At 34.5% G+C, this 21502-nt stretch overlaps 1 protein-coding gene across 8 annotated transcripts in view; it reads right to left on the minus strand.

Annotated features, from left to right (window-relative positions):
* Positions 1–21502, minus strand: part of LOC125053671 (dystrophin, isoforms A/C/F/G/H-like) — a 358079-nt gene that overhangs the window by 307223 nt on the left and 29354 nt on the right. For all 8 annotated transcript variants that reach the window (XM_047655156.1, XM_047655161.1, XM_047655155.1 and 5 more), the window contains 3 exons: positions 20236–20355; positions 16149–16286; positions 15134–15464 (listed from right to left, as the gene is read on the minus strand). In XM_047655156.1, the coding sequence (XP_047511112.1) occupies positions 15134–15464; positions 16149–16286; positions 20236–20355 (589 nt within the window). The remainder of the gene's footprint in view (positions 1–15133; positions 15465–16148; positions 16287–20235; positions 20356–21502) is intronic.

Here is a 21502-nt window from a genome sequence, read left to right on the forward strand (position 1 = left end):
TATTTTCTTAATGCATTATGTCCCTACGGTGTTTAAATCAAAAAATAACAACTTACAGATATTTATTAATTTTTTTTTTTTTTTTTTAAATAGAGCGCATCGTGCAATCAGTCTTCTGACTATGAGCAGATGCGTTGTAGGATGGTTTGCGGGTGGAGATATTCCTCATCAGGAATATCTACCATAATAATATTAGCTCAGTCAATGCTGCTGAGCTCCAAGGTTCTTCGTCTTTTGAGTCGGTTTATATACCCCGGTAGGGTGAATTGAACAGCTAGGTGGTTAGGATGATATTCCAGCCTAGTCTTGTACTTCTGAGCGTATACTTTTATTTCCTCCTTGACTGTAGGTATGCCCAGGTGTTCATGTATTTATAAATATAGAGTGCATTACTAGTGGATTCAGCGTGCGACTCTTTCTCCTGAGCTCGAGGGTTTAAATCCCGGCTGTGCACAAAAGGACTTTTTGTAGGCACATATGATTCGCTCGTAGGAAAACATCGATCTGAAACCGGCATGCCTTAGACTCAAACAGTCGATGGTACATGTCGGGCATAGAACACTGATAACTTGCAGATGGAACAGAACAGATAAATTAATCTGAGGCCAACTTCTAAAAGGTGCCACTGTTGTTTTTAATCAGAGTATTAGCACTTTTTCAAATGTTAAGATCTGTTTAATTTAATTACAGAGTAAACAAAAAAGAGATAAAAAGTTAGTTATTAATTATTTATAATAAACAAATCTGGCATTCATTAGCAGCGAAATGGCTCATAAAATATGATTTGCCAATATATTATTAATTAAAACACGTTATGATACGGCTAAATTAGTTTTTATGACGTATAAAGTTATAAGAATATGTACATGAATTTAAATAATGTTTAGGAAATAAATTTACCCTATATTACTCAGCGATAATGTAGCATTCTAATGACGAAAGAATTTCAGATTATTACTAATATACTTAAATCCAAATCTTTCCTCTTTATATTTATGATAAAATGAATTGTCACTTGAAAACGATTATTCAATAATACTATAATTAGAACGTAGTAAATACAACTCTTATAGTATGTATAGAACTAAATGGCACCCCATATCTCGGATTTTGAGGCGCTAATGTTGTCGGATGTAACTGAGCGGGACTCCACTAATCCGAAGATTATCCCCGATATCACCTCTCTAATATACTGCTTTCATATAATGACTTGCCTCTAGATCAATTTTGAAGAGGAAAATGATATTCTATGACGCGTAGGAAAACTTAATATTAATAAAATTTTCTCAAATATTAAACTATATTTTATTGCAGGGAAATAGCCTCTAATAATGAGATAGTGACGATACTTCATAATTGACGTTACATATATTTGAATGAAAATGTAATTAAATGCGCTACGTCGTGTGGTGCGAGTTACTACGTTAATTACTTACATCGCATATACTCTGAGTGTATTTGGTTAAAAAGTTCCCGAAATAACAAGGATAGAACACTACAAAACTAAACTATTTTTTTTAATTAAACATTTTCCTTATTTAATTCGTTATGCGAGATGGACAGTCTCTGAGTGGTAGAAATGAGCCATCATTCAATATTTATCGATTTTAATGTTACTAATAGTATAAACGCGAAAGTTTGTAAGTATGGATGGATGTTTGTTAACCTTTCACGTTAAAACTACTGAACAGTGATTTTAATGAAATTTTACAATAATATAGCTTATACATCAGAATAACACATAGGCTACAATTTATAAAGTTTTATGTGAATTGTCCAAAATATCAATTAAGTAGAAAAAAAATCTACTATCTGCGAGCTATTCTGGCGTGCGCTGCTGGAACCGCTAGTTACACATATGTAATGTATGATAAAAATGTTTATCATAAATAGTCCTACAAAAAAGCCCGCCACAGTATATATCTATGTCTTGTGTGTAAGTCATTATAGCGAAAATAGTGAACCAGAATAAAAATGGAATATTTATTACAAATGCACATTTGGTATAACGCTTCTGGTATTGAAAGTAGATAAAATATATCTTTCACGCTACATCATTTGGACAAATATTATTTTAATCCTGCGTAGACGAAGTCGCGGGCAACAGCTAGTTTTGGTAAAAGTAATCACTAGGAGTCAGCTGAAGCTGGTCACCTCAACTGCATTAAGTTATGTACCGGGTTCGAACGATGCGACATCAGCGCATCGGATATTTACATAATTACACCGAAATTGCATACAAAAATGTACGGGATCGTGTCACTATTGAAAATAACAGAGTCCCATCCGTCCCACCGGATTCGATTACCAGTTACAAGCCACTACGAGCCCTCAGGAATTAATTCATTATCTAAGATATTCAGTTCTATACTTGTTATACCCCATATTGCAATAGCGGCTTAATTAATTTTATAATACAGATAAATCGTAATTGTTAATATAATATCAAGACATAAGAAGCGATAGAAACATATTTCAAAGTAATAAAAACGCATTAACCAAATCTTGGGCCATTTACCCCCTTAGCACGATTGCAGTTAGATTAATTTAAAAAATCGACGGCATGTGTTTGGTATAGAAGGCTCACCACCTACATGCCTATCGTTTGTTACTTATTCTGCCAGGAGATGGCGCTGCTGACCCAATCAGTACTGTTTGATGGTTGTATTGGGGCTAATGACTTGACATATACATATAATATTATCCCTCCCTGTTGGTATTGTTTATAGTCTACATAATTTACTCCCATAGCAATATATTATAAAATATATATGGCATCTATATTGTAATTTGTATGAGGTAAGGTGGTATAAAGCCTCACTCATTCTGGGTTGTAAATATCAAAAATAAAGTCAAATGATTAATAATAATTGTTACAAAATTTCCAATGTATTTATTTAAATGAAGTCAGGACTCAATTAGTAGGTCAGGTACGTTTATGAAATACAAATTAGTTTAAGTGTTATTTTTACGTTATGTATCTCGTTACTTTACGTTTCTATGCATCTTAAAGGACCTCAAATGAGAATTTTTAAAGCGAAAGATATGAAAGCAATCTCAGGCGCGGCATGTGTGAGGCATAAGTGGGGAAGGACCCTCCCCCCTCCACTCCCGAGCCGACACTAACGTGTTTGGGTTTTTATGAGCGAGCAATTTAGTCTTACATTCGTCTTACGCTTTTCACGTTTTACCTATGCTCATATAACCATGAGGACGCATATAGCTACATTTTTCAGCGTTTCTAAGTAATCTACACAATTTACGCACATGCGTACAATTTATAATGAATATAGTATATGAAATAAATAAAGGAAAAGCCAATATTTTTTGTCGTTTTCAGTGGCTACATATATTTTTTTTATTGTATATATTATTTTGTTTTCCACTTCTTGCCCACCTTATTTAATAACTGTTATTTTTCACAATGGTTGCCTGGAAGAGATCGCTTTTTGATTGTTTTTATTTAAATATTTTTATTGAACTGTATTTCTTGTAACGAAGTGTAAATAAATAAATTAAATTATATATATTGGTTCGTTTATATAATAATTATTTTCTTTTTATATGTATCTTTATCTTCCTTTCTATCAGAATCATACGTGCACCCAATACGAGTGGTAGCATGTTTTGAAACATGAAAGAAGATGGTCATCTTCCTTCGTTCTTCTACTCTTCCCATTGATAATTATTATTTTACTAATTAAAACGCACACGAATTATGTTATTTTACTTACTAGTAAATTAGATAAGCATTACAACCCAGTTACAACATATTCGCGTTTTAAAAAGTTTCATTTCAATGTAAGAAAGCATTGATTATAATTAGTAACACCGTATTAAACTCCAACTTCCGACATACTTAAGATACTTAATACAGATATATTTAGATTAACGTACGTATATCTATAGTCATAGTCACAAACTTTGTCACATCCCATTTCCGTGTTCTATTCAGCCGTGAGATCCTTTCATTGATACAGATATCAAAGAATTTTCATTCGAAAATAACCCTGTCACGCGAGAATATTCGGTTTTAATAAACAAAAAGGAACCACAAACTCGTCTTATTCTTTGTTAAAAATAATATATATAAATTTGCTTTTAGCAGCTTGTAGGATTTTTTTTGTAATTGCAAGCATGTCAAGTGTATGCTAATGTGAGTGATTAATGCAGGTCACGAGCGGTGATATGTGAACTAGTGAGTGGTGAGTGGTGAGTGATGAGTGATGAGCGGTGTTGAGACGCCGCAATGCGGTCGCTGTCATTCCACTACTGCGGATCATGTTACCGGCTAATAAAGCTGATTATTTACTTTCATGTAAGGCCTAATAAAATATACGAATAAGTTATATTACGTACATATGTTAGGAATTTTGAGATTAAAAGTGGAATCATCAAAGATATTCTGAATACTAGGCCGTGTTTTCATGACACTTTCATGACACAACTTACCGTGTGGTATAAATTGAATTTTTGCTAAAACAGTAAATCAACGCCAATTTGTTTATCTTAATAGTCCGGAATCGAAGCTACAAGCGCGATTTAATTGTGATTTATGCGGAGATATCGTGGTTCGTGGCGTTCAGCTCGCGTCGCGTGCTGCTTTTGTTTTTACAATTTCTATTTACCAACGTCAATCACTGACAACCTTAAATTGTTTAATGAATCAACTTATAATAATTAAAGTATTTTTAAAGTCGGCATTCACGTACTATAAGGCACTGCATGGGTTAAACAAATTACTTTTTGTACCGGATGGAATTTTAAAGAAGGCACTTCTGTTTGCCTTTAAATTGGAATAGAAAATACCTTCAATACTGAAAAAATCTTACGAAGTAATAGCTTATTAGATGTCTCGAAAAATCTGCTTTTAGGAGGTTTTACATACTTTGTCTTCTTTTAATAAATAAATCAGTGGCGCTACAATTTATTTAGGTCTGGGCTGATGATCATGATTTGTCAATCTAATAGGCAAGAAGGTGATCAGCCACCTGTGCGTGACACACTGTCGACGTTTTTGAGTCTAAGGCAAGCCGGTTTCCCCGCGATGTTTTCCTTCACCGTTCGAGCGAAAGTTAAATGCGCACATAGAAAGAAAGTCCATGGGTGCATAGCCGGGAATCTAACCTACGACCTCAGGGATGAGAGTCGTACGCTGAAGCCACTAGGCCACCGCTTGTCTTCTTTTAGTGTCTATTGTTATTTATTAGTTTAGATTCATTTTAAAAATAACATTTTGTGTAAATAACATTTGCTAGTTTGTACGCTGTTCAAACATTCCAAACTGTAACGCACCCATTCGCCGTGTGGGTTTTATTGCTTTGGCTGCGTTTGGTAATTTTATGGCTCACGGTTCGATTCCCGCTGAACGTTAGTTTTCAGTTGGTTCGTGACTTTATTTTTTATTGTATTCTCATTGATTTATTCAAATTCGAGCTTGGCTGTAAAGCAACTTTGTAAGGTAGTGTCTACACCAAATTTTTGCATAGTGATTAGAAATTTCGTTGGTCACATTCTTTTATAGAAATTAAAAATACTTTTGTTCTATATAACTAAGCCAGAATCCATATTTCTTATTTTTAAAATATATTGAAAAAACATTACAATTACATATTTTCTTTATTTTAACCCATAATATAATTTACTGTCAATAGTTATAACACGTTTTTAAAGTCCAATTTGTATAACTTGAGATATTAAAACCTAAAAGAGGCTTTTCATTTTCCTATCAAAATATTTTACGAGTAAATCCATTATTTTAAAACACCCCGCGGCCATAAATAATCGGATAATAGAAGTGAAGGGTTTCCCTCTACGGAGCTTCATCGACGCCATCTTTAACGCACAATAACACCTATACAATGTATTATAATATTATGCGAACAACTCCTATTATTGGCGAGAAAGTTTCTAAAACAAAACGATGAGCAGTTGTTTTCATTATCGGTTTACGCATTTTTGTAACTTATAAAGTAATTAATATTAAAGAATTAATGTATAAGCTATATTCCCTGTCATTAGATTTTGCTCAAACCAATATTACTTGGAGCATTATATTATGTATTAAGACGAATAAACTGTTTAGTAGTTTAGCAAAAAAACCTATGATTTGTTTATATATAAGATGAAAAATAAAAGAACAATTGTTTTAAGTCTCGTCTACAATCATTTATATTTATTAAAGTAACAATTATAAATAACATAAAGAATTAATGTACAAGCTATATTCCCTGTCATTAGATTTTGCTCAAACCAATATTACTTGGAGCATTATATTATGTATTAAGACGAATAAACTGTTTAGTAGTTTAGCAAAAAAACCTATGATTTGTTTATATATAAGATGAAAAATAAAAGAACAATTGTTTTAAGTCTCGTCTACAATCATTTATATTTATTAAAGTAACAATTATAAATAACATAAAGAATTAATGTACAAGCTATATTCCCTGTCATTAGATTTTGCTCAAACCAATATTACTTGGAGCATAACATTATTTATTAAGACGAATAAACTGTTTAGTAGTTTAGCAAAAAAAACTATGATTTGTTTATATGTAAGATGAAAAATAAAAGAAAAATTGTTTTACGTCTCGTCTACAATCATTTATATTTATTAAAGTAACAATTATAAATAACATAAAGAATTAATGTACAAGCTATATTCCCTGTCATTAGATTTTGCTCAAACCAATATTACTTGGAGCATAACATTATTTATTAAGACGAATAAACTGTTTAGTAGTTTAGCAAAAAAACCTATGATTTGTTTATATATAAGATGAAAAATAAAAGAACAATTGTTTTAAGTCTCGTCTACAATCATTTATATTTATTAAAGTAACAAGCGGTTTCTACTGATTTATCTTTAACAGCGCTTTTAATTTTTTAATAAAAGTGCCAATTTACCGGGCGAGTGTCAGTCTATAAGTACCCTCAGTGTCGGGTCCACGACACCAACTAACCGACACTTTAGTTAATCGCTGCTATTACCGTTAACCAACGTTTAGCATTTGTTCTCAACTACCGAGTCCCGACTGATAGGTCTGCATAATTTTGCAACTATGCCTTATTTGGTTAGAGATTTTTTGTTGATTTTTTCTGTTTATTAAAATTGTGATATATAATTGAATTCTGACCATAACAATCATAATAAACTTATTGCTAAGCGAAACTGAAAAGAAAATTAAAAAAACAATTGTTTTTTAGTAAAAGCAGAGACTATGTAAAGTTTTCCTAATTACAAAAACAAGTGTACGTATATAGTTACTACAAGTTTTAAATTTTGAATTATCTCCACTTGATTTTAATGAGTAATAGATTATTTTCCTGTAAAAAATTTAAAAGTTCTCGAACTAATATATATAACTTATAAAGTTCTTTAAAGACGAGGTTTCATTTTATCAATCCGACTATTATTTCAACATTTTTAAACTTAACTGAACGCAATTGGCATTCCTTAAATTTAACGCGGGCTTTCCAAATATTTTCCCGTACATTTCCCGTAAATCAAAGTTATTACCCACGCAGAGGCTATTAGGCATAAGCTTTAAGCATATCCCAGCACGACTATAAAACACTATACCTTATAAATCGCTTTTGATTCGTCTTGGTAAGCAAAAACACACGACTCGCCACTGAAACTCCTATTAACACGTTATAACAGCTGCCGTTCGGCGCGCGCGGGCCGTAGTCGGGGCCTGACTGACGTTCCAACGAGAGGGAAACTACCCCCGGGGCCTCCGTCCCTGTTCGACGTGGATTCGAACATATTTCCGTTTCGCGCCGACTTCCCCGGCCCTATTCAATGTGTTCATTGACGCTGCTACAGGATGTTTTCTTTCAGACTCGTCGCACCGTAATATGTTTCCGATAAGGGGCGCACGCTTTATGGTTAGGTGGATCTGGTGTCATAGTATCGGATCGATCTAACTCTATTTTATAAATCACTAGTTGGCTTTTGTGAGAAATACTTCGTAATTCGTTTAAGTAATTTTCACAAGGTTCAAAAGGATTTTTACGAAAAAATCTCAAAGTAATAATTGATTTATGAAAATTAATTTTACATTTATATGCGTAGCAGCCTCGCTCTCCATTTTCATCAATAGGAAGGTGCAGGTCCACGACGCACATTGCGTACAAAACGCAATGTCGTAGCGAGGGTTGGCACCTCGCTTCAGCAATTTCAAGAGCCCTTCACTTGTCACTGACAGCCCTGAACAACACCCTCTCCAGACCCTCAGCCATAGCCTATCGGACGCACTGTTTTCATAATTTTAAAATCTGCAGATTTCAATGACTGCTTTATCAACAAGTTTTAGACAGTGAAGAGACAAGGGCTTTTTAAAACACACTAATGATCAAGGAATACTAATGACAGGACCCCAAAATTATTCAAATTATTACGTAATATTTCTTTTCATTAAAATACAATGTTGATACTTTTGTCGAAACTGAGCTCATAGCGACAAATTTATTTTCAAATCTCCCACTTATAATCACCTGTGTTAATAATACTTGGCCCGAGACTGTGCATTAACTAATATGTAACTAATAAAATAAAAATAAAATAAATAACACATATCAATGTACAGGTTGTGTTATACTACGCGTAGCTACGTCGTAGCGGCTCTACAAGCTCGTAGCGCCGCAATACGTTTGACGTTACAACCGTTGACGGCAATTCACGGCTTCTCGCTTTAATTAAACGGCTTGAATGTGTAATCGCTACTTGATTTGCGTTATTACGAAATTAATTGAGACTAAAAGTACATTAATGTCTAAAAACCCAACGTAATCGGTCTCTATGTATAAATATATCTAGATGCACGACTGCTAGCTTTTTCTGGAAGAAGTTATCCTTTCAATTATATTTGATTTTGTATAATGGGGAACATATAAATCGGTTAGAATTTAAGAAAGCTATAAAATATTCATAAAAAACGTAATAGTACGCTCAAGGCCTACAGGGCACAGAATAAACTTAAAATCAGTGCTTCTATAGATTAAACAAACATATGTATGAGAAAAAAGCGATATTAGTAGATGACACCAATATGTAATTAACTTTAGTCTTTATATGTGTAAAGTTAAAATAATAAATATGAAAGAAATTATATTAAATGTCTCTCAGGCGTTCGAATTTTGGATACTGCCTATTATTATTCCTTATAATTTGTTATAAAAGTTTATTTCTGTATTCCTAGCGTAAATAGTAATATTCTAAGACTGTGCCATCATATCGCTCGGCATCAAACTCAACGGAGAACGGATCTCTTCCTAATTCCAACAAATTGAAATTGATTCACAAAACGATCGCAAGCGTTTCGCTATAACTTCAAATTATTTGAACATTTTGCTGCACAAATATTTACAAGTCTAATTGCGGTATATTTCAATTTTGTGGTATATGGCAACTGAGCGTTATGAAAATTATTTCACTGCGTGGATGTGTTCGGCGTGATGGCCTTTAGCCCGTTTGGGCCAAAGGCCATGAGTGCTCCCTTAGAATTGACAAAACCAATAATGGAATTTAAATCTCGAACAGCACTTCGCGGGCGTATTTAAAACTAAACGGACGCACGATAGTATAATTTGTGTAGTAGTAGAACTTTATGTCAAACACTATAGCAATTTACGCATATGAAAACTTCGCTAAGGTATATAAAGTATATAAATAATAATAAATAAGTTATTGATAATATAATTATAAGTAAGGTACTTTACAAATATATTACTCTTTGTAAGGTGTTTATGATTTTGGTTTTAGGTAAATTTAATTGTTGAACCTTTCAGAATACGACACAAGTACTATTCAAGAAAAAAGTACCACTTCTTTAAATCCCGGCAATGCAATCGCAAGCCTTCTTTAATTTTACCTAAGAGGTGCTGTATCGCTTGACATTACGTTAGCCCGTATACATATTCTTAATCAGGTTTGAAAACTTCATACATCAGCGATACATATAAAAAAAGTTACAGTAAAAAAGTAATTTTGAAGAGTTCAAAGGATTCATGTTTAAATTAAATCTATGAATAAAAATGAATCTCACTTTACTGTGTTAATTTTCCCCTTTATTAAATGCATATGCAATTAAGTAAGCAGCTCCAGTTCATTACGCTTATACGGAGTTAAAAGAAAGAAAATCCTGCGACAATATTATCCTCCTGCATTGTTAAAGCAACATCTGTATTACAAAGGATACCTTATTAAGTCGCAGTTAAAAAATTGAGCATTCATACAACATGGGTATATGCTGGAGGAGGTTAATGCTTCAAAAGATCTGGCTTCACATAATTTTAAACCGATTTACATCACTAAGAATGCTGCTTGTTATGCCAAGGGTCTTGGAGACTAGATCGCGCACAAAGAAACGTCAGCTCTCACATAAATTGCATCGTAAAAATCTGCCATATATCGCATTTAAAATAACTTTACAATACTATCTAGCAAGGTATTTCTGGAAAAACAATTGGTTTTTCCGTAATCTATCTGAGTTTCGGAGCTTGATAAACGACACGCAGGTAACTAATGCTCCTCATTTATTTTCTTTTCGACGTGTTTCTGCGTTTCACTAATCCGCTGTTATTTATGTGAAATGCGGTAGATTTATGTCTTCATGTCTAGTCACGCATACGATACCGTCATTGTTATAATATAATATCGAGAAAGGACTACGCGGTAGTTAAGCCTAAGCACATAAAACTACGTTGCTTGCTACGTACGTGCTACGCTTGTTTTATAGCCAACCTTCTCATTAATATCGTGTTCCACCACAGATATTTGTGAATTATTAATACTACTAATTAGTACCTACTGTTTTACAAATTACTATTATTTTTTTGAAGTTATACTTCTTTTGGCGCATTAGGGAAAAATGATGAGAGTAAATTTTTACGATGCGCGCGCACACCGTCACAATTTTTTTTTTTTCGTCTTTTGAATTTTTCGAATGTGTCTTTAAATATTATATTTACTTATTTGATAGATTGCCGTCTGATAAAATCATACAAAAAGAAGTGGCAACAAAACAACTCTAATGAAGCGTAGTATGTTGTCATTGTTACAATAGAGATATTGTTTAGGATAAAAGCTAATTGTAATAGCAGGTAGTAGACAAGGCGAGCGCAAGTAGAGCAGCCGCAAACAAAGCGGCTAACAGTACAGTTGTCGGCAGTCGCAAGCGGCGGGCTGCGCTTTTCTTACTGGCCTACTTCATACGAGCTAGGGGCGCTCCCGCCTCACTAAACATAATATCGATACCGCAGAACCTTTCACATTGAACAACGTTTAAGTGTACGACGATGTCGTAAAATGAATTTTCAGTTAAGTTAAAAGTTTGTCTACAGAGTATTTAATATCGTGTGGCGAGACATTCAAGCAAACACAGCCGCAATGCGCCCATCACTATTAGCCAACTCATCGCCTCGTCCCAGAAAGCAGCTTTGTGATTCGTCTTTACAATACTTTTCCATTGTCATTTGCAGTTTTTCTGTAAATAGGTCGCTCGTTTAGACCTCACGCGTCCCACTGACACTGCTCTTCCATTCGACGTATTGATAGAAAATAAAAACTATTTTATTCGATTTCTTTCTAACGCGTTGACCTGTTCGTGTCTAACGAGCACGAAGTGCTATACAATATATAAGGTAATATGAATAGGATTATTTATTATACTTACATCTCTTTGTTCTGTATATTAAAACATTTTTGAATTTGAAACGCGACCGCAAAGCATTGTGCTAGTTTGCTATGCATGGTAACTTGGAAGGCAAATTAAATACATTGAATAGTGCACAGGCGCTAATTAAAGATTTAAGTTGACGCCTGGTAGATAGTACCGGTGACCCCAGAGCTGGTGCTTTCCTCGCTCAACGAATAAGTATCGCAATACAGCGAGGAAATGCTGCCAGCGTTAAAGGTACACAGCCATAGGGACCAAAATTTTAAATTTTGTTTTATTATTTTTTATTTATTTTCATTATTATGATTACTAATAAACAATGCATACACAAAATTAATAATATTTAAAAAATAATGCAATATTCGTTTATATTATGTTTATAGTAACCAAATATTAACCACGTACCGCATAATGCAAATGAGAACAACTTTCCAAAGTATGTGCAAAGGGAACCGACTCCGGGTAGCGTTAATGAAAAAACTTGTCGGTTAATTTAGCGATTTACTGAAACTCGTTTGGACTCAGTCACCCTTCCTCATCCTTTTCTACGCACTAATTACATCACCTACTTTATAGAACAGGGGGCAAACGGGCAGGAGGGTCACCTGATGGTAAGTGATAGCGCCGCCCATGGACACTCTCAATGGCAGAGGGTTCGCGAGTGCGTTGCCGGCCTTTTAAGAATTGGTACGCTCTTTTCTTGAAGGAGCCCAAGTCGAATTTGTTCGGAAATATTTCAGTGGGCAGCTGGTTCCACAAAGCGGTGGTGCGCGGCAAAAACTGCTTTGAAAAACGCTCAGTTGATATGAATACCTGCTGCGTTTAGATACAAATTAAAACCATTCTTATTATTGTCCCCGTCTTAATTTGTTTGCTCTTTTATTAACTCTGTTTTAATTAACGTAATTGCGACTGTATGTATTGTAAAGGATTTGACCCATTTTTTTTCTTCAGTTTTTAATGATATTTCTATTCCTATATCTTGGGTTATTTTCATGTTGATTTAGGATAGTATGTTTTTTCCCAATAACACATAGGTAAATCAACTTTATAACATTAAATATATTTCGTGTATTTATTATTTTATTACTAACAAAAAAGTTTACCTTGAATTTTAACTGCATTTCGTATAAAAAATATCTTCGTTTAGTTATTCTATACTCAATGAAGTAAAATTGTGAATAGCAACAATAAAACATAATAATAAATAAATCAGTGGCGCTATAACTGTTTCATGATCATTTGTCAATGTAATAGGCATAAGTAGGTGATCAGCCTCCTGTGTCTGACACACACATCGACTTTTTGGGTCAAAGGCAAGCCAGTTTCCTCACGCTGTTTTCTTTCACCGTTTGATAAAGAAACACAGCCGGGGATCGAACCTCAACCTAACGGATGAGAGTCGCACGCTGAAGCAACTAGGCCAACACTGCTCTCAAAGGAGATGATATGTTTAAAATGCTGAATATATTGCATTAATATCCAGAGGTTAACCTATGCATTACTAGCGTTAGTTATTGCCTCCATGTATAATCGGCACGTTTGAGCACAAACACTAAGCCCGATTGGTATTTAGGTATCTGAAGTAGGTCGGAGCCCAGATACGAGGTCTCTAAAGACCACAATTTGGTCACAATCAGGCCATGGCAACTCTCTTCAAAACGTTCAAAGATCGTCTGACTAAATAACGTGAGCAAATATTGCTTTTACGCTCGTATTTTCTCCTCAAGTTCTAGTTTAGTTTTACCGTCAAAATCTAACGACATTTAACGGACTACTCATATTTGGTCGTAAAAACCGACGGTCGTAACAGCCGATGACGTTGTTATTAAGTAATACAATAGAATTCAGGGGCCGTTGATTTTGGTCAATATAACCGGTATGTTTTGACTGTATATTAATTATAAACGCATAGAAGCATATCCCCAATACAAGAGCGGTGTAACCCATACGTTAGCAACTTACCAAATTATTTTGTAATAGTTCTGAATGATCTCCCAATACTTTTCTTATTAACTCAAAGTTCCGTCAAACACAATTCATGTTCAACTAAATTGTTTTTTAAAACAGGGGGCAAACCGGCAGGAGGCTCACCTGATGTTAAGTGATACCGCCGCCCATTGACACCCTCAATGCGCTCACAAGTGCGTTGCCGGCCTTTCAAGAAAAAAATAATACTTTAAAAGGTACGGTTTTTTCCTATAAAGAAGTTTTCTTAGTTAACTGTTTTTTTTATAGAACAGGGGGTAAACCGGCAGAAGGCTCACCTGATGTTAACTAACCCATGGACACTCTCAATGCCAAAGGGATCGCGAGTGCGTTGCCGGCCTTTTAAGAATTGGTACGCTCTTTGTTGTCCTCCTACATATCTCTAATAATAGACACGATAAAGAGATAATTCTTAATTCAAAATTAGAGTTTTTCAATTCAGTTCCAATTTCTTCCTTGTTTATTATTATTATTTGATACACTCCACAGGCCACATCATCGTATCATATAATACGACACACGACAGTGTTGTCAGATATAAAAATATATAGTTAACGTAATTCGGACACAACATATTCCCAATATGTATACATTAATAGCGAACAGGTTAGCGAATAAAACAAGCTGTTAGTAGCGTTTCATACATTTATTAGACATTACACCCAATATTTACATTTTTATGTAATTGAGTCGGTATGAGTTTTTAAATTTTTATGAGCACAGTGCGTGAAAAGAACTTTTATTTATCATACATTAATCTGGAATATATATTTAATTTCAAAATAAGTAATTGAAAAATTCTTAAATTCGTGTCTCAATCCGAAATTAAGCCCATAACGACTCATAGTAGATACAAAAAATTTAACCAACTTCAAAATGCATATTTAGACTTTAAAATTCAAACTGAATCATATTCAGTAGTTCATTAAATAAGATTATCATAAATCCAATTTGAAACCAATAATTAGGAACATCAATCAGGCATTAAATTATATCTTAGTTGCACCATTATCCAAGAGTTTAAGGTCGTTCAAAAAACAAATCGCCTCTTTTTTTTATATATAATAGGGGGCAAACGAGCCTACGGACGCCCGGGCAGTCATCGCAGCCCATAGACACCCATTTTTAGCGGGTGCGTTGCCGGCCTTTGCGGGAGGAGTACATTCGAATTTTGAATAGTTCGAGGTCGTATCTCTCAGGAATGACCCCCACCGGGATTCGACCCCACAGTTCGCGGGGACATGCAATTATTGTATCTATACCTATCTTCAATATATAAATAATTTTTAAATAAAAAAATAGTTATGAAATCATTGAAATAAATTTTGTATCCAATTTGAAGTTGGTTCTTTTCCGTACGAGAGCTTCATGCGAAGCCTTCGTATGTGTGAACCACAACCAAGCGTTTTTGTGAAAACCGTTAGTAAACCGCAAGAATACCGCACCCACATGCCACTCACCCGCCATTGGACTGCTGGCTCTCTCCGCTGGTGTACTGCTCCTGTCGCCAGGAGTGCTGCTCCTCTCCGACTGGAAGCTATTTCTTTCGCCTGGTGTGCTACTCCTTTCCATCTGAGCACTGATTCGTTCCGCCTGGGAGTTCCTCTCCACCTGGGTGATGTTTCCTGGTGCAGCAAGGGCTCGCAAGTGGTCCCAATGACCCCTTAGTTCAGCGACCAATGGGCGTAAATCGGGCGCCAATGTATGACCAGCCGCTCCGCACTCGCGTTCAAGGTTATTGCAATTTTCCAACACTTCACGCATCTCCGCCTCTTGTTCCGATATCGATAACTGAAAATTAGAAATGTACGCTTGAAAAATATTTTTTTAGTGGAAGTTCGTGATGAAATTAACTAAAACGGATTTAAATCGTATATATTATTATTTTCCATTGTACGAACATTAAGTAACAAGTAACGTACAAAGTCTAAACCCATTCAATCATCTATTTAATCACCAAATTACAGTTATTTATAAAAAATAAAATAAATCAGCTACAACCTCTATAGGTCTTGGCCTCAGATTTATGAATCTGTTTCATGATCATTTTTAAATCTAATAGGCAAGTGGGTGATCAGCCCCCAGTGCCTGACACACGCCGTCAACTTTTTGGGTCTAAGACATGTCGGCTTCCTCACGATGTTTTCCTTGACCGTTCGACCAAATGTTAAATGCGCACATAGAAAGAAAGTCCATTGGTCCAGCAGTCCAGTCCATCCACAGCCGGGGATCGAACCTACGACCTCAGGTATGAGAGTCGCACGCTGAAGCCACTAGGCCAATACTTATATATATAGAATAAAGAAAACTTAAGACACAATAATACATATTTTTGTACTTAAAGGTTTCTACAGAATAAAACATTTGAATATCACAGAAAGAATAAACAACAGCGTCTCCATAAAATAAAAAAATACATATGTTGGTAATTGTTCGGCGATATAAGACGCTTTCCGAAATTACTATTAATATTACCGTAAGGTCTGTCGTGTGTGGTCTCGCCCTTGCAGCTCGTGCCCAAGCGAGGGCGGCGTGAAGGCGCGCGTCGAGTTTGTCGAGCGCCGCTAGCCGCCCGCGCACGTACTCGCCGTGTGATGACAGCTTACTTTGTGCCTTAGTATAGATATATTTAAAACATTTACTTCCACAGACTCTAGATATATCTTGACATTCTTGAAAAAATTTTTGCTTAGTAAAAAAACTTGTTCCATCGAATTTATATTCTGAAGAATTTATATCCCAGTTTATGAGCCACTCCGGTGCTGATATATCAGGCACTTTATTGCGTGAATATTATAATTTAAATATGTCTGGAAAGTTAAAGTGGTTCGTAGCTCGTAAACGCAGAGCGCGCGGCCTGACCGATGCGATAAGAGTAACACTTCGCGCAATCAAACTTTCAATACCTTCATACGTAAATAAAATTTCTTTAACAGACAAACTGCAAAGCACTCGAGTAATATTAAATATGCAAATACACGTTTATATAAGAATATTTATATTAAATTGAACCTTCATTTATTAATAAAACTTGCACAATTAAAAATACAGTCAAAACCGTTTACGACGTTTTTAGAACATACCGGTAATATTGACCATTAATAAAAGGTCCCGGCTGAATTCTATTGTATTACGTACTTAATACCAACGTCATCGGCTGTTACGACTATCGGTTTTTACGACTAAATAATAACCCTTCGATGTCGTTATAACAGATTTTGACTGTAAATGTAGCCCTTTGTATTTCTTTTTTGACGTTCATAAGTGTACATTGTGTTACCTACACGAATAAATGATTTTGATTTGATGTATCAAATAACTATAACAAACCTGCCAACATAGACAAAAGCGACATTCATCGCTAAGGTCGTAGTTTCGATACCCGGCTGTGCATCTACTCGCTCGTATGGTGAACGAAAATACGTCTCAAATGTAAAAATCGACATGTCAGACAAAAGGCTTTTATGAGCAAGAGCTTTTGTAGCGCCACAGAATTATTATAATTAGTCAACTAGCAAGGTAATGAGATTTTCGTCGCGCGCAGTGGTTTAATAGGTCACAATTCAACCTTACTAGATAATGCCGATTATGCGGGAATGTGTGTGAATATCATAATATGCCAAGCTTTCAAAGAGAATGCAGCAAAATTTTGGTGAGTATTACAGAGCAGCATCTAACTTTTAAATAGCAAGGGACCAAATAAACATATACATATAGCTTCCACAATTTACCTCTCAGACATACTCATTACTCTTTATACAGATGTATATAAACATTGTGTTTATGTTTATATATTAGAACTGTTTCACCTAATTATTATTGTTTTAAAAAAATATCACTTTCATACATTTTAATTCAATAACTTAAATTTGTTTGTATTGTTACTAAGCTTAGGGGAATTCAGATCTTAATGGAAAATATATATAACACAGTCTTTTGTTTTCACTAAAGCACCTATACAATGACGAAAGTACAGTTTAACATAACAAAAGAATTGATTTGATTTGACGTGGTTCGATTTTCAAAATATCTTTTAAATAAGTTCTTAATCAAGCAAATGAGTTACTAGTAATTCTGTTATCTGTTATGTTAAAAACGTCCCTTATAGAGCCACAATAGGGCGAGTATTAATTACATACTATTATACTATTATCGAGTTGTGTGCGTCCCGTGACTCGCATACAGTCCCGACGAGGGGGAGTTACATAATCTAGGCTCTACCAGAGACCGTCTGCACGCAGTCTACACACGTCAGTGAAACAATATCGAATGAGGCGCTGATTTCGTTGATGAATATTAAATATAATTAGCATCTCAGCAGTAAGCTATCGGAGGAGGATTTAATATAAATCTTATAGTACGTTTGTAATTAAACTACTCTCCTCTTAAACATTCTGACAGGTTTTGATGACATTTCAAGTGGATTCGAGAATACATTATTGCAACAAAGTTTCATAAAAATCGATTCTGTAGATTTTGACATATGGGTATCCACGAATTTCGGTGGAGGACATTTTTAATATTACCTAAGTAAGTAATGTAACAAAATGTTTAAATAAAACAAAAATCATGACAAACTCATCACAAACAGACACGATAAAAGTAAACAATGAGCAAATAGAGTACGTACAGGAATATGTATACTTAGGACAGCTAATATCTACTGAAGGCTGCATGGAAAAAGAGATTGAAAGAAGAGTTACCAATACTTGGAAAAGATATTGGTCACTCAGTGAAGTGATGAAGAACAAAGATATGCCTAGGAAAGAAAAGAGGAAGGTATTTAATATGTGCATTCTACCATGTTTACTATACGGGTGTCAAACTTGGGCATTGACAGAACATCTAGCAAATAAAATTAAAGTTTGTCAAAACAGCATAGAAAGAAGTACATTAGGTGTCAAAAGAAAAGACCGAGAAAAATTAATAGACATCAAAAGTAAAACCAAGTTTAAGAATGCATACACAACATACAAACAGCTGAAATGGAGGTGGACAGGGCATATGATGAGAGAAAAGCAAGAAAAATGGACAAAACTTATCACAGAATGGTACCCTTTAGACGGAAAGAGACATAGAGGAAGACAGGCTAAGAGATGGGAGGATGACGTTCAGAAAATAGCGGGTTCAACATGGACTCGCACCGCAAAAATGAGAAAAGACTGGAGAGCTTTAGAGGAGGCCTTTGTCGGAAGACAAGTTGTATCCGAACTACCGTTTGCCGATAGTCAATAAATATTAAATTTTTTAGTATATTAGTTAAACTCTAGTTAATAGTCAAAATGTGTTTTTTAGATAGTAGTCATAAGTAATTTTAGGCACACGAAACTACTCTGTGTAAAACTTGTTAACAACAATAAAGGCTTTTTATTTTTATTTATTTATTATTAAAGTAAGTAATGTGGTCACGTATTTGTAATCGATTTAATTTTTCTAAATTAAATATAGTACAGCTCAGCATCTATTTAAAAAAACAATGTTTTTATACATTTGTGTGATCTGTGTTAACTAAATCTTATCTGATATCTTTGGTACACTGTGGGCACTCGTCTCTATGGCGGACGGTTCGTGACTTTACACGGCCTTTACACAACGTTAGCTCAAGCCCGCGTAAGGACGAGATTCTTTTTCACATTTCCAGCCTCATTTCAATTTATTTAAATTCTTATTTGAACATAGAGATCCGATTACAACACGAACAATTCTTAAAATAAGCTGTATACTATACATTTAGAAGAATATTTTTTAGACTATCGTGACTTTAACTTGAAAACGTACCCATATTTTGGTTCAGTTCCAGCTTTTGTCATCTGGCTTCGCACAACTGTTTATGTATATTATTAAATATGTACTATTAGATATATCGTATAAGGGACTCTTTTGTAAATATTGATGTTATCTATAAAATTTTACATCACTTTGCTCTATTGCCAATGGTTTTCGCAGCCTACGCGATTTAAAGATCGGTATTTTTTCACACCTTGCGTTACATTATCGTAGTTTTCATTCAGTTCCGTAACTTTTTTTTAAATAATCTATAGCCCATGTCTATAATGTACATTATGGAAGTAGGTTTCTACAATTAAAAAAAAAATTAAATCAGTCCAGTAATTTTGGAGCCGTGGAGAGGAACTTTTAATCCTTTTTTTTTAAAGGTTTTTTTTAATATTTTTAATATTACCGTTCGATAGCTTTAGTATGCTATTCAAAAACAATAATTACACGTCAAATTAATAATCCTTCGTGTTATTTAAGCCGTTCAATATATAGACAATTATAAGTTCGAAGCACACTTTTAGTTCTTGAAAAAACTATAACATTTAAAACTACACTATTTTAGAACGCTTTAGAAATTGCGTTTACTTTTTTCTTGACTAAATAAATACAATTATCGCATCGATACAAATGTTTCTAGTTTCCACAATCTTTTAGATTCTTCGTTCATATATAGATTTTTTATAATTTTGTTGAGAGCCATGGGCACTACTAACATTAATACCAAAGCTCTCATATATATACATTATTTTATGAAATTCGTAATTAATTAACATTTTGGTGTTACCTGATGCAAATCGTGAACGAGATCGCGTAGTTCCGTAGCGTGACGCGACGAGTCTTCTCCGGAGGATGATACCAGCTCTTCGACTTCCCGCGCACTCGCACCAACTTCTTCCTCACGAGCCTGAAGAACATTAATCCTTTGTAATACTAGTTAGCTATTCAAATAAACATACGCAGATATGACTTTTTACTGTGGTTTGAACATAGTGAAAGTCCCTCAGCGAAAGAGAAATTACTTAATTACCTAAAATATAATGCTTAAGGAGATGGAGAAATTCGAACCTAGGTCCCTATGGATGGACATAACACTTTCCAATGGCATAATGATTCTTTCTGAGTAAAAAAAAAACCGGAAAAAATGTTTCTAGTAAAATCAATATCTGCTTTGATTCCCATCTAACATTATTATTTTAGAAAAAGCCACTTAATGTGGTTCTTAAACACCCGGCACCTTTTGATGGCAGAAATGGCGGCGACTACATTGTCTGTTGATGTCTTAGTATAAAATATAATTGATTTTCCCCGGTTGGAAGAATCAGGAGGATCTAATATGGAAAGAAGACCACAGACCCTTATGTACTATTCCGAGCCAAATGCAGCATTTAGAAACGTACCTGTAGCACCCATCGTAATTATCAATGCAACACAATTAAGCGTAACAGGCAGGCAATAATCTGGCAGTACAGGACACAACACATAAACCTTATATTATTGTACACTTAAAAAATATAAACTCACCACCAGACTCAATGGTACAAGATTACAATTTACGAAATATTGCTACGAAAAGCGATGCACGCGGCAAGACAGACTAACACTATTCACAATTCAAAATATTTCACCAAATTTAATAACGAAAACGTATCAAACTAATTTGAGTTCAGTTTCTGTGAAAATAAGATCATATTCGCTTAGTTTGATTATAGAGGTGTGATGTTCAGTGAGCAGCTATTAATGCTTTAAAAATATAAGGATGATAGGGAACTTTGAACTGTAATCTGTGGTAATAAGGCAATAATTGGCGTAAAGCGGCAAGGCGGATACGCCCGTTTAAAACAAGACGGATTGCTGCGACGGGGACTCGTATGGGACCAGAAATAACTTCAGTGAGTTTACTACGCGCGGGAGTTACAAACTGTATTTGTTTACTTAGATATTAACGGAATCTCAATGGCTGAGAGACGGTCTAAAAATGAATAATGAATAAATAATAGTTTAAAAAAACTAAAAAACTTACTTAAAGCACATCAAACTAAAAAGTTAAAAAT

Source organism: Pieris napi, chromosome 11, assembly GCF_905475465.1.
Source record: "Pieris napi chromosome 11, ilPieNapi1.2, whole genome shotgun sequence".
NCBI classification, from domain to species: Eukaryota; Metazoa; Arthropoda; class Insecta; order Lepidoptera; family Pieridae; genus Pieris; species Pieris napi.